The 13,815-nt window shown below is 36.0% G+C and overlaps 1 protein-coding gene across 1 annotated transcript; it reads right to left on the bottom strand.

Moving 5' to 3' along the window:
- Positions 1-5,837: 5,837 nt before the first annotated feature.
- On the bottom strand, positions 5,838-10,245 carry LOC143612948 (uncharacterized). The gene is made up of 13 exons (XM_077086797.1): positions 10,164-10,245; positions 9,843-9,982; positions 9,064-9,267; positions 8,798-8,979; positions 8,594-8,720; positions 8,315-8,503; positions 8,052-8,099; positions 6,874-7,980; positions 6,535-6,795; positions 6,358-6,456; positions 6,216-6,289; positions 6,078-6,129; positions 5,838-5,997 (listed from the first exon to the last, which is right to left on the bottom strand). Exons 2-13 carry the CDS (start codon positions 9,942-9,944, stop codon positions 5,893-5,895), a joined length of 2,550 nt encoding a protein of 849 aa, XP_076942912.1. The 5' UTR covers positions 9,945-9,982; positions 10,164-10,245; the 3' UTR covers positions 5,838-5,892.
- Between the last annotated feature and the right edge of the window lie 3,570 nt (positions 10,246-13,815).

Below are 13,815 nucleotides of genomic sequence, written 5' to 3'. Positions count from 1 at the left end.
GTATTTTCTAAGAAGTTTAAAAAAATATCTGAGCTATTAGATCTAGTGTGTTAAGTTTGAGATTAAATTTACTGAGAACAATATAGTGTATTATAAGATGTGACATGCTTTTTAATTAAAAAGCAAAATGGTGTGTTTCAAGACGCGGTGTGATTTAACCTCCTATACTTCTAAGAGGATATTAACTTTGTATTTTGACCCAACCCTATTGTGATATCGGTATCAATTAGATTATGTTTAACCTTCAAAAACATCTAACCAATAAAATCCTGTTTTTCTTTACCAACCGGGTCTCATTAGTAAGCAAAATATAAAAACAAAGTCTGAATTGGTGTGTTGTAACTTGTAAGCATAGTCGAGCCGCCACAACAACGAACTGAACACGTGCAGATTAATTATATGTTCGTTTCAATATATATTTTATTCAAATCGTTTTCGTTTTCGTTTTCTTTATGCACATGGTTTATTATACCAAATGCCCGTACCGATACCTACAAGTTTCCGCCGTGTTGATTGCAACTAGTTTTTGTTAAAAGCCAATCTCTATTTTCCTATCTAGACACTAAAGTTATGATCCCTGCTTCATTTTGCTCATATTCATTTCCGTTTTCTTTTTTTGTTACTCTTTTTTCTTAAATTTGTATTCTCTTCTTTCAAAAATCATGTTATTATCTTTACTTAATTTTTTAGCTACACCACTAAACAAATTAGTATCACCGACAAATACTTTCTCATAACTCTCGTTGAAAGTCATCACCCATGAGAATTCGTCGGTGAAAGTCTACAGGTAATATAGTTGTGGGTGATTTTATTTCTGTCGGTAATTTTTAATTGTAGATGTCAAGAAATCATCGATAACTAATGATGGACGAGATTTTCCATTGGTATTCCCAAAAGCCACCAACGTACCTTGTAATGTCTTTCGATTGGTTTTGTTACATAAAGTCATATTAGGCCACATCAAGTCATTTTTGGGCCTATACATGTGTTGGTGGTTCATTGTGGTAACACAAAGGCACATTATGTTATGTTATAGTAAATCATTTGGTGTTAAATACTGAAATATACATATATGGTTAATAGTTCGCTATTAGGCCTAGACATCTCTTAGTTGGATTTGTTTTGATTATACAGAGCCATGTTAGGTTATAACAAATCATTATTGTTTGTGCTAAAAATGTGTGTCTAATTAATAGATAATAATAGGTGGTTCACTATTAGCCTTGGAGGGTCTTAGTGCATGCATATGGACCTTTATATATAATTTTTTTTTGTATGATTGTTAAAACTATATAATTTTTGTTGCTATCATTATTTATAACATTATTTTTCAAATCTAACAAAAACAAAATACTCATTTATATTTCCAAATCCTACAAACAAATTGCATTATTTCAATCTTACAAACAAATTACATTTCTAGGCTTCACAAAAAAACAATAAAAAAATTACACTACATTTTTTTGACATTACAGTCATGACTGGTCACGTGGGCAACACATACAAATAAAATACCTTTACATGTGCATACACACATGTAGAGATGTTCAAAACGGTTTGGGACTAGGAACCGGAACCGGTTCCTAACCGGTTCCTATATTCAAAACCCCCTTTTAAACCGGTTCCAGGCTCGAACCGGTTAGGGAACCGAACCGGTTCTCCCACCCTCGGACCCCTAACCTATCTAACCGGTTTTTACCGGTTCCTAAACCGGTTCCTACACTGTAACCGGTTCCAACCGGTTACAGTGTAAAATTTTTTTTTTTTTTTTTCGTTTTTCGTTTGCGATTTGGATTCTAAACTACGATTCGTATTTGTATAGCATGAAAAATAAACAAAACAATTAACATAAAATTCATTTTATTTACTTTAAGAAGTTCAAAAAAAAAAGGTTACATGTTTTAAAATCTTCAAAAACAAACTAACAAAACATTAAACTTATAAATATAAAGTTGTGACATATTATTTATAGAAAAGCCTTCTTGTTCGTCGTAATTATTGAGCGGCGACTTCTTCCTCGGAATTACTTGTAGAAATGCCTTCTTGTTCGTCGTGCACTCGAACATCAAGTGGTGTTTCATCTTCGAGAGTGGTTACGTGTTGAATAAGATCGATTGAGTCCAAGTGATCCTTTAAGCAAATGCACATCTCCACCGACTCCGAATTTAGTCTTGTTCTTCTCACCGATATTACCCTGCCACTAAGAGAAAAAGCGGATTCCGAAGCTACCGTAGAAGCTTGGACGGTTAGTAAATCACGGGCAATGGTGGCAAGAATCGGAAACTCGGTTTCCTTTACCTTCCACCAAGCCAAAACATCAAAAGTGCCATATTCCTCTTCGGATAAACCGGTAGAGTAATTATTTGCACTATACCTTCCTAGTTCGCTTGAAGGGGTGTTACCCCTTTGTTTTTTAGCCGTTACGTTGCGAACGGTGTTCATAAGGCTAATCATGGGATCTCGTACTCTAGTAGCACTTGAACTTGATGAAGACCCCCCCGGCATAGGCATGTGTATGTTTGACCCATATTTATTTAAATAAAAGTCATACATAAATTTAAAATTCAAGTTAAAATAATTTTTTGCCTCTGTTGAAAAGTTTGGGTCAATTTCATGCATATCTAAGGCTGAAAAAATTTCGTCTATCACACATTCAACCCCCGTAACATTTAACATTGGGTTTAAAGCGGCGGCGCAAGTAAAAACCGGTGGCAATTCAAGAAAGTATTTTTTTAATTTAAACTTCATTGGTAATATGATGTTTGAAAACATTGGACTTTTATTTTCAAATTCTTTAAGATTGTTAACCATTAAAAATAACTCCGAAAGAACCAAGGGACTTGTCGAATAATACGTTCCCGATAGTTTCGTAGTTGATGTTTTAAAAACTTCAAGAAAAGTCGATAAGTCATTGATAATTTCCCATTTCTCATTTGAAAAGGGGATTGCCAAATCATTCTCGGCAAGACTAGAATGAAACATTTGTAAAGTTTCTCTTTGTTCCAAAGCACTTTGAAACATTGTGCAAGTGGAATTTCATCGATGAGGTACATCCCAATTAGCTCCCAAAGCTTTTCTTCTCGTATCTTTACAAAATTTTCTATAATCCATTTGTCTTTTTTTACTTTTCTTAAAAACTTCATGTAGCATTAGTCTAAAATCGTTTATAACCGATGTAACCTCATCCGAAGCAAGTCCGTCTTGCACGATTAAATTAATGATATGTGCAACACACCTTGAGTGAAAAAATACACCATTGCAAATCGGCGTATATTTTAATTTTAATTTATCAACCGCCGATGTATTATTCGACGCGTTATCAAATGCCATTGAAAATATTTTATTTTCTAGTTTATAAGTTTTTATAACATAATCTAAAATTTCAAACAAATTATCTCCCGTATGTGGATACTCAAAGAGTTCGAAAGCAATGGTGCGTTTCATCATTTCCCACGATGACGGGTCTACCCAATGAGCGGTGACACAAAGATAAGATTCGGGTAGACCATGTGGAGCCTACCAAACATCACTAGTTAAGTTTATTCCCGTATTTATATTTTCAAAATATGCAATTAGTACCTCTTTGGCCTTCTTCCACAATTTTAAACAATAACGTTTAAGAGTATGACGACTTACGTGAGTGTATTGTGGTTGAAGCGTATCTCGAATCATGGCGGTTAAGCGAGGGTTGTCGAAGTGGCTAAACGGCAAAGCTTCTTGAATCACAAACTTCGCCATACGATCTTGAACTCGATCAATTTGGTATGTAAATATTCCGCCTTCACTATCCATTTGCGTTTGTTGCGAATCGACGTTCTTTTTCAACGCCTTGCAATACGGTTTTTCGATGTGTTTCTTTAAATTTGAATTCGAAAGTGGGTTTAAATAAACCCCACAAAACTTGCACCGAGCCTTCAATGAATGGTCACTCAATTCAACCAAATCCCAATTGCACCAAATCTCTTGATTACGATTATGAGGTACAATACGAACGAAACTTGGTTCGGCGTTGGAACCTTGACCAACCGATGATTGTGAGGCAGCCATAACAACAAATATGAATATAGAAGAAGAGAAAACAAGAGATTAGAGAACTCAAAACGTTGTAATAGCGTTTTTTTGTATTTCTTTGCGTTCGGGTTTGCGTTTTGAGTGTTGTGATGAACCCATGATACCAAATACCTATTTATACTAGTAGTGGGGTGCTTGGGGGAGCCAAAAAACGGCTATTTTTGACCCCAACGGTCAAAAAACGGCCAAAAAAACGATTTCCAACGGTTTAATCGATCCAACGGCTAGAACCGGTTCCTACCCGCCCCCACTCAGAAACGCAAGAACCGGTCACGGATCATCGGGTTGAATCAGATAGGGTCCGGTTCCTACCAAAAACGGGTAGGAACCGGTTCGGTTCCGGTTCGGGTCCACCGGTTCGGTTCCAGGAACCGGTTTTTTTGATCAACTCTACACACATGGCATAACATGCACAATTGCACACATGAGCACCAACTCTTGGTACCGGCATGCCTTTGCAACTACACATGGCATGCATCGATCACGGAGTGTGTAAATTTATTCCAACAATAAAAATAATTCTGATACACTACAACTGTTGACTATGTATTGTGTAACACAATAACACATAACCTGATAGATAGTCCTCAAGCTCACAACAAAAGGTTTGTGAGTTTAATTACTGTTAGGAAAACTTAACTTGACAGGTAAAAGTTAATAACCATTCACAAACAATATTATCGCCTTTTCATGACACATTAGCAAAGAATGGATTTTTTCCATGTATTTAACTTCATCTGGATGAATTCAGTCCAGTTAATAGGTCCACTAAAGATTAGATAGTCCTCTCTCAATGCATTCAGAAAATAAAATAGCGTTCAAGATACTCATCTTTGTAAAAGTAGCATGATTCGCCAGACAAGAAACCGATGAAAACAAGATTCAAACCTCAAACTTAAGACCACTATTAGAAGGGAATCAAATGCTTATCAGTGCGCCTTGTCAATATGCCTGTATAACAACAATAAGGCTATGCAATACCCATTGGTTGTAACATGCTTTTGACCAAGAAACACCATAATTTTTGCGAATCTAAAATCCCCAATCACCAGTGACAAGGTTCTAAAACATAAGAGTACAGCAAAGGTCAGCAACAAATAATGTCAACTCTCACCAGTAATAATAATCTTAACACATTATCCTAACTCATTTATAACAAAACCTAATCATAATAATAAACAATATCTTTCTACCAAACAATAGCATGAAAAACACTAACTTAACACTAAAAACTACCGTCAACAACTCCTTATATCTCACAAACCCAGAGAGCAAAACACGATACCGCGCTCTCTCTCTATGTCCTCTTCTTTCGTTTATTTCCACTCTTTGACCCACCCTTCGAATCCACGGGTTCTTTGACATCAGATTTAGCCTTGGTGGGACCATTGGACTTGCTGCCAGTTGTGGGAGTTTTGACGTTTGACTTGTTGCCCGTCTTCGTCTTGCTATTTGACCTGTTCGTCATTTATTTATGTATTAATCAAATTTGCTAATGCAGAACCATATATAATGATAATAAAGATAAAGAAAGAGAAACACACTTCTTCGCTGACTCTTTGATCTTTTCTTGAGACGCGGCATGATCAGATTTTGTTTTCTTCTTCTTGCGTCTGGAAAATGGCAATATCAGATTGAAGCAAAAAAATAATAAATAATAATAATAATAATAGCTTGAATAAAATAATGAAATAGCAAAAAGAACAACACATACATTTCAGGGGAACCTTCATCACTTTGAGCATCGGTGTTCTGCTCCTGTCAACCAAACGGCGTAAGCACAAGCAAGAATATATTATTAGAGTGAGCACTACACACCAATCAGAATGTTCTAACCTCATCATCACGCGCAGAAAACTCTTTCAAAATTTCCCATTTTTGTGTTCTCAGATTCAATTTCTCTTCATCTCCATCCACATATGAGACCTGCATAACTCTTGTTAGAGCTTTCTAAAACATAAAAAGTAACAAAAAATGATTGAAATATGGCAAAGCGGATCATTGACCTTATGCTTCTTTTTAGCAGGAAAAAATTCAGAAACAACACCTTCATAATACCTATGCGCAATACCAGCATAAATGTCAGATGATATAAGTTCTGATCAAATGATGAAATCTTAAAACAAGTTCTGCAAAGCACTTACATTTTATCTTCAGGCCACCAAACTTTGACTTTTTTACCAATCAGGCTTTCATCATACTTTATAGTATCAGATGCCTGAAAAAATCCCAACATTTAGAAACCGATCCAAACAGTATTTTAAGCTAAAACTTAATAATATTTACCTCAGTTTTGGTTGCAGAGCGCTTCCGTTTTGCACCAGTCACAGGTGTTTCTGTTGATTTTCCTTCCCTTTTATCTGACTTTGGAGAAATATCCATCTCCTACATGATTAGAAAAAAAACAACTATTTTAAATCATTTTCAAAAGGGAATCAAAATATAAGTTTCAGAGTTACTAACATCATCTCCTGACAGTGATTTTGCTTGATCTTTGCGTTGTTTTCCATCATTTTTCTTCCTTGAAGTGCTTCTTTTAGCAGACTGCGTAAGTGGCTTGTCATCTGAATCATCTGAATCATCCTCAATCTTGCTTTTCTCCCCCTTCTTAACAGGTGTTTCTAACTTCTTACCCGACCGCTTTGATCTCTTACCTGATTGTTTAAGTGGTTTGTCATCTGAATCATCTTCCTCAACAGCAATCTTTGGAGAAACATTCATCTCCTTAATAATTAAAAAAAAGGTAACATTTTAGATTGTTTTTAAAAAGAAATTAAAAAAAAAGTTTTTAGAGTTACTGACATCATCTTCTGACAGTGATTTTGCTTGTTCTTTTTCTGCAACATTTTTACTGTTTGCACGTTTTTTCCCATCATCTTTCTTCTTTGAAGTGCTTTTTCTAGCTGACAGTTTAAGCAGTTTGTCGTCTGAATCATCTTCCTCATCCACTTCAACAGCAATCTTGCCTTTCTCCTCCTCCTTAACAGGCATTTCTGACTTCTTACCCGACAGCTTTGACCTTTTACCCGATTGTTTTGTTGCCTTGGACCTTGACCTTTTCGGAGGTTTTGCATCTGAATCGCTGGCCTCGTCATCTTCAGACTTGTTTGCAGTATCCGCTAATTTAACCTCTTTTTCAGTTACTGTTTTCTTATCTTCTTGCTTTTGGTCTTCAGGTGTATCTTCCTGAGTCAACCCCTCGTCTGTGGGCTCACTTTTAGATGGGGAAGCAGTTTTCACTTCTTGTGGAGCCGGTTCCTTCTTAGACTGAACTGAGCTCTCATCAGGAACATTGTTGCTTTGAGCAGTTGCAACAGGCTTACTTTCCACTGCTTCATTTTCAGTTTCTTTAACATCTTTCTCTTCAATTTTATTTTCTGATACTTTTACATCTTTATCTTCTTTGTTTTGTTTTTCTGATTCTTTAACATCATCTTCTTTTTTACCTTCTGATTCTTTAACATCATCTTCTTCATTTTTACCTTCTGATTCTTTAACATCATCTTTTTCATTTTGATCTTCTCGTTTAGCATCATCATCGTTTTCTTTTTCTTTTTCATTTTCAGTTTCTGACTCTTTAACATCATTCTCTTTTTTAACTTCCTTATCATCTTCAACATGAGAAGATTCAGAGGGCTCTACTGAACTCATAACGGTATCAGCTTCCTTTTCTGTTTTTACAGCTTCTTTTGCCAGCTTGTCAGGATCAGAATCAGTAGTGTCTTCTTTTTTAACTGGTTCTTGACTTTTGTCTTCCTCTGGTTTCGCTGACTCCTGGTCAACTGACGCCTCTTCTGCTTTCGGTTCCTTAACCGTCTCATTGACTCCATTACTCATAACTGATTTTGGAGATTTGTTCTCCGCTGTAGAATCTACCTCTTCTTTAGGAGACACCTCTGCTTTTACCACCTATTACACAAGTATTTTTCCAACGTGTTAATAAACGTTATATAAATTATTTAAAATACCAAAAAACATACTTCGTCCACATGATCTGATGCTGCTGTTGTAACCTTGCTCTCATCAGCCTGAAACATTTGAACAATTATAGCAAAATATACACATTTATAGAATGAAACAAAACTAAAAGAATATAAAAATACAAAAAGTAGATAGATAGCATACCTGCTGTGCCTCATCTACAGAATCCTTCTCCAATTTGCCCTCATTTGCCTGAAATCAATTAAACAGAACACGTAAACAAATAAGATCACCAATTTGTTAAATGATACAGAAACCATACCAGTTGTACCTCAGCATCATTATCATCAAAATTAGCAGCTGTGCCTTCACATACTGCAGCCACAACTTTATGGTACTTATCCAATGATTCACCAAGAGCTGTCAAAGCTGGCATCAAGTAAGGCTTTAGCTTATCTGCAGATTTCAGAAATACATCTTTTCCTAGCTTATGAGCTATCGGAAGAACACCCTGAGTTAAAAAGTAAATCACTGGTAAGAAATTTTCATGAGAAATAAGAAAACTTGAATTTAATTAATTAAGATTTCATGAGCCTCGTACCACACGATCTTTTTTAACACTAGCCAGTAGTGGTTTTAGCAGGTCAACTGAAATTTCTTCACTTTCTTCTATAACCAGCACCATTATATTCTCCATTGATGAATATATTGCGTCAAGATGATAGTCCCTGCAACAAAAGTAAACACGTATTTTTAAGAACAACAGAAGTACTTAAAAGAATTATAAGTCTAGAACAATACACACCTTACTGAGTTTAGAAAATGCTCAAACATTTTCACGATTAGCTCGTCACATTCAAGATCAAGCATGATGACACATGATCTGACTTTGGAAACAGTTTCAAGAATTGAGACCCGCTTGCTGTAAGATCGGCTGGACCGGTCAGCCAAATCCTCAAAGGAAGAAACAATCAACTGAAACACATCCTGTGCATAAAAATAAGGTTTAGAATACATACAAACATATGACATGGAGTTATATAAAACGGAGTTCTTTTGATTACGATGTACCCTCATTTGGCCATCAGTGTAGGGTGCATCAGGTGCTGTAATCCTTGTTATTTCACTGATGCAGGAAGCAACCGAAACTTTCACATCCTTATCTGAATGTTTTAACAAACTATCTCGAATCAACGCGTTAATCGACGGTCTCAGCGCCTCTAGCATTGACTTTTTTGGTGACTGGTCAACCTTCAACAGAAGTTTCTCTAATTTCTGAAAACCACAAACAAAAGAAACTAGGGGTGAGCATGAAACTGAAAAAACAGATCCAAAACATGGAAAACCAAACTAAAATAACCGAACCGAAACAAGAACCAACAGTTTGGTTTTATGTTTTCATAAAAAACCAAACCAAACTTACAGATTTTCATTTTAAATTTTAAGTAATTTATAATAGTTTAATATATAGTGTAACCAAAATACTTTAGCTCAAACGTATAATAACTAATTAACTATAAACTAACAAAGAAATTTAGGTCAACCTTTTTATCGGCCCAAAATTTTCAAGCCTAAATAGTGAAACCGAAAGAACCAAAACGAACCCAAACCAAAAACCGAAAAATCCGAAACCGAACAGTTTTCAGGAGCTTTTGTGCTTCTGATAATGGTTTTTGAGCTTCTGAAAACTGTTCAGTTTCGGATTTCTCGGTTTTCGGTTTTAGTTCAGTTTTGGTTTTCTCGGTCTTTGGTTCGGTTTCAGCTCAAAATCGAACCGACCCATGCACACCCCTAATAGCAAACACTTAATTCCACACTTGTGTGTGTGTGTTTATGTGTGTGTGGCTTACATCAAGAACAAGCAAAAGCTCATCGTTTGAATCCAGCGGATGCGAGAGCTGCTTCCCAACATCCTTAAGCTGCGGTTCTAGGTCAACATCAGTAGCCGCCATCTTCAACCTCAATCTCTACGAACAGCTCAAAACAAACCCTAGAACAAAATTAAACCAAAACCCAACAAAATTTACACCAAATAAACAAAACCCATATAAAAAAGCAGCTTAATTTCACAAATTTCACGAATCTTGACACTAAAGTAGAAAAAACAGAGTATTCGTCAGCTAAGAAAAAGAAACCCTAAAAAGCAAATTAAAAGATAAGAGAGAGGTTACCAGTGGATTTAATGAAGTGGGTATGTGTTGGATTTGTGATATGTGTGATGGATTAATGGATTGATGGATGCAGGTGGTGTTAATTGGGGGTTAGGGTTTGAAATTTGAAGCAGGGGATAAAGGGAAATAAAAGAATGAAAAAAAGGTTGGATGGTGTGAGTATGCTCCTCCTATGTTAATTTGTTTGTATTGTGGGTACTACTAGATTGATTCAATGATTCTTATGGTTTCTCTTTTTTTGGCTAATTTGCACATGATTGGAATTCTTGTGGGGTTTTTTGCAATTTGGTGATAGTTTTTGACCATTTGGCCATTTGGGTGTTTACAGGTGAAAAGGTTTTTGAAATGGGTATAACTTTCCCAAAATGGTTTAGGTTTTATTTAAAAAAGTAAAGGAATGTTGTGTTGATCAGTTTGTTTTGAATTGTTATATGTATGTTTTGTTTTAATGGTTGTATTACTGTGAAGATTTCCGGCGGCTCTTCATTGATTGATTGTTTGGTGGTTATGACGAACCTCCAGTTGTACCGCGGTGGCTCTCTCTCTCTCTCTCTCTCTCTCTCTTGATTTCTTTGTCTGTTTTTGTTATGGGTTTTAGCCGGCAATGATGATGGCTTGCTGCTTGGCTTGGCAACTTTAGTTGCAACCATGGCGACGCTGAGCCATGTTGGATTTTTTCTATCGAATTGATTAAAAGTCCTTATTTTTTGTCTTGTAATGATTCTTGTTGTAATATCAATAGCAAGTATGATTTCACAACTATAACTACCAACCCATCGTAACGTGCGGGCTATAAAAACTTGTTATACATTACAAAGATGATTTTTTAAGTATCTGCAATCCAAATTTAACTTGTTGCTTTGCCACTTAATTTGTCACCTCGGGTCAAAACAAAATTTAAAAAAAAAATATAAGAAAACGTTGGTCCCGATTTTTCTCAATCTAATACGAGAATTACCTTAAATTTATTAAGACGTAAAAACAAAAAATACACGTTTTCGCTATATAAAAGTGTGTTTTTAATAAGAGAATCATTTAATATCTTTAATAATGAACTTCGTTAGATTCACTTGCATAACTAGCAACTACAGCTCTTGAACGTGCAACATGCGATAGGTGGAAAATTTACCAACACTCGATAGTTACTTAAATCGTACGTTTTTTGTCGTATATGTTGATATGATACTTAAAATTTTACCAACTTTATTTATGTTATTCTTTGTCCCATGCCCTAAGACACCTGTCACAGTTGTAGTTCCTCTCACCATGGTTATGTCGTCATACCTCTTGCCATCATCAATACTACGGCCTTATATCTATTATTGTCGTTTGTTGCCAACATATTTATTATTATTTTACTTAAGTTAAGAGAGTTTGATTTCTTCTCTCTTTAACGACGAGTGAGTAGCAAAGAAAATATCTTAGATATGATTAATTTTAGTATTTTCATAATAGCTAGAAGATATGATTTTATTAAGTTTAATTTGTAATAAATTTGATAATACCCATATAAATAGTTTTATTTGCATACCTACAATAATTTTGAAATAATAAAGAATTTTATTTGCATAAATGAGAATTCGCATTGACGACTCCAAGCTCGCATTTCGGACAACGTGTGGCAGCCTTGCATTAGCAGAAGCGGTTGAGGCGGCCTCCGTTGATGTTTCGGGAAATGGCTCCATCAACACTCCTATCAAGAACAAATCTTCCGTCCAGGAGTTCAAGTGTGATGGTCCCCCAAAACCTGAATTGGAAGGGATTATTTCCCCACTGACCGGGGGGTGGGGGTGGGAGGAGACGGCCATCCCAAGGCACATCACGACCTACAAGCAACACTGCGCGAGACCTGGGAAAGCAACCCGAAGCACCCCTTTTCCATTCAACCTGTGCCTAGGGGTGCAATGAATTCTTCCCTTTTTTCGGTATGCCGCTCCGCCGCTGTAAACCTAGTGAGTAAGCAGAGTACTTCTCGCTTTCAAGGAAAGGCCTTCTACCATGATAAATCTTACTTGTTCCAAACGACACGGTCCGGGGCATTTTCGGAGAATAGCCTGCTTTCTATCTTACTGTAAGAAATTCCTCGTTTACTTGCCGAACCTTGTTATTTAAAATCTAATAACACACTTATCCTATTATCGCTCAGCCTATATTGTTGCATAATTGGCCACTGGAACTCTTAAGTCAAAGACGAAGAGAGTGAATCTAGAAAAGAGAGTCCGACTTGCGTGTGTTAAACATATAGCTTTCTCTTCTCTCGAGTTCACTCCTTCCCTATTATGGAAGTTACCTCAAAACCAACTCTTCTTTCTAGCTTGGTAATCCCTCACTTTATTTACTTTTTTGAATGCAGTTCGGGATCGAACGAGGTTCTTAAAAAGAAAGGATAGAATCGTTCAGCAGGCTAATCTTCAAAGTTTATCGATTGAGACAGCGGTAGCCCCAAAGAGCTCTACAGTAGTGCCTTGCGAGATCGTAGCTCGTTCACCTAAGATGGAAAAACACTTGGTTGAAAGCCTAGCATTGAGAAAAAAGCGTCCCATGCATCCTTTAGTCAACAACCATCAGTAAAGAATAGGATCAGACCAAGTGCGAGATTGGGTCAAAAATAACGTATAGAAAGGATTTGCAACAGAGAGCCTCGACAGCAGCTCTTAACCCACACTTTTTGCTAGTCAATTGCATTTTAAGTTCCCGCACAGTTGATCTAGCAAAAAATAGAATCTAGTCTCCGTGAGTCTGTACCAATATTACACTTTCTTTAAATACTTTTTATAGGTTATAAGGAAGCCTAATTTCCTAGGAAGAGAAGCGTAAGGAAAAAGAACAAGGAATAAAGGAGAAAAGGAGGATGGAAGGGGACGTGTAAGCATGAAGGCGGATACTCAGGTCAATCTTGGTAGTGAATAGGTCATTGGAGAGAAGAATCTTTCTATAGATAGAAGCAAGCGGGTACAAGATCGAAAAGAACGCATTAGCAATAGTATCAGAAAAGTGGTTTCTTTATTCGTGGAGGTTGAATGGAAAAGGGGTGCTTCGGATCGTAACCACTAGTGATAGGGCAAAAATCGGGGGGAAGGGCAATTTCGTCACTGCGGGGGTCGACATGGGTTCTCCATCTATACGTGTGTATTATTATTATTATTATTATTATTATTATTATTATTATTATTATTATTATGCTCTCATGAGAAGCCACAAGTATATAAATAATTGTTCGAATGGGAGCCTAAAGCCTCCTTAATCTTCAACCTTCATCAAGTTTAACTATCTTTATGTCTTGATTAAACCGAGTCAAACCAAAAATGGTCCTCTTCAAACCCAATAGATTCTGCATCCATATCAATACATATAAGAATCATTATTTTCTAAACTTATATCCAAATTACATCATTTTCAAAACATTACACGTCTCATATCTTTTTTTAATATTGTTTTTATACAATTTTGAAATGACTGTATAATTATGGTTATTCAAAGCATAAGGGAACTCAACATGATAATTAATAAGTTCACCACCATCAAATTCCAAAACAAATCATTAAAAGTGAGCCCAAAAACTAGCCACCAATATTTCCATCTAACATCTAAAACAAGTTAACTGAATATTCAAAATCATATGTACTTGTCTTCAATTTTGACACTGATTATC

The sequence above is a fragment of the Bidens hawaiensis genome, unplaced genomic scaffold (genome assembly GCF_021521415.1).
Source record: "Bidens hawaiensis isolate Kalapana, Puna unplaced genomic scaffold, B.hawaiensis_p1.1 tig00036241_1, whole genome shotgun sequence".
NCBI lineage: Eukaryota > Viridiplantae > Streptophyta > Magnoliopsida > Asterales > Asteraceae > Bidens > Bidens hawaiensis.
Note: the sequence above shows the minus strand (reverse complement) of the source record. Positions and strands in the feature narration are given on the sequence as shown.

Bases quoted from the DNA above. Each gene is read 5' to 3' on its own strand.
- LOC143612948 (XM_077086797.1), bottom strand. From the start codon at position 9,944: ATGGCGGCTACTGATGTTGACCTAGAACCGCAGCTTAAGGATGTTGGG. The intron at 7,981-8,051 runs GTATGTTTTTTG...CTTGTGTAATAG, and splicing joins CATCAGATCATGTGGACGAA to GTGGTAAAAGCAGAGGTGTC. The intron at 5,998-6,077 runs GTCAATGATCCG...AGAGTTATGCAG, and splicing joins CTGCTAAAAAGAAGCATAAG to GTCTCATATGTGGATGGAGA.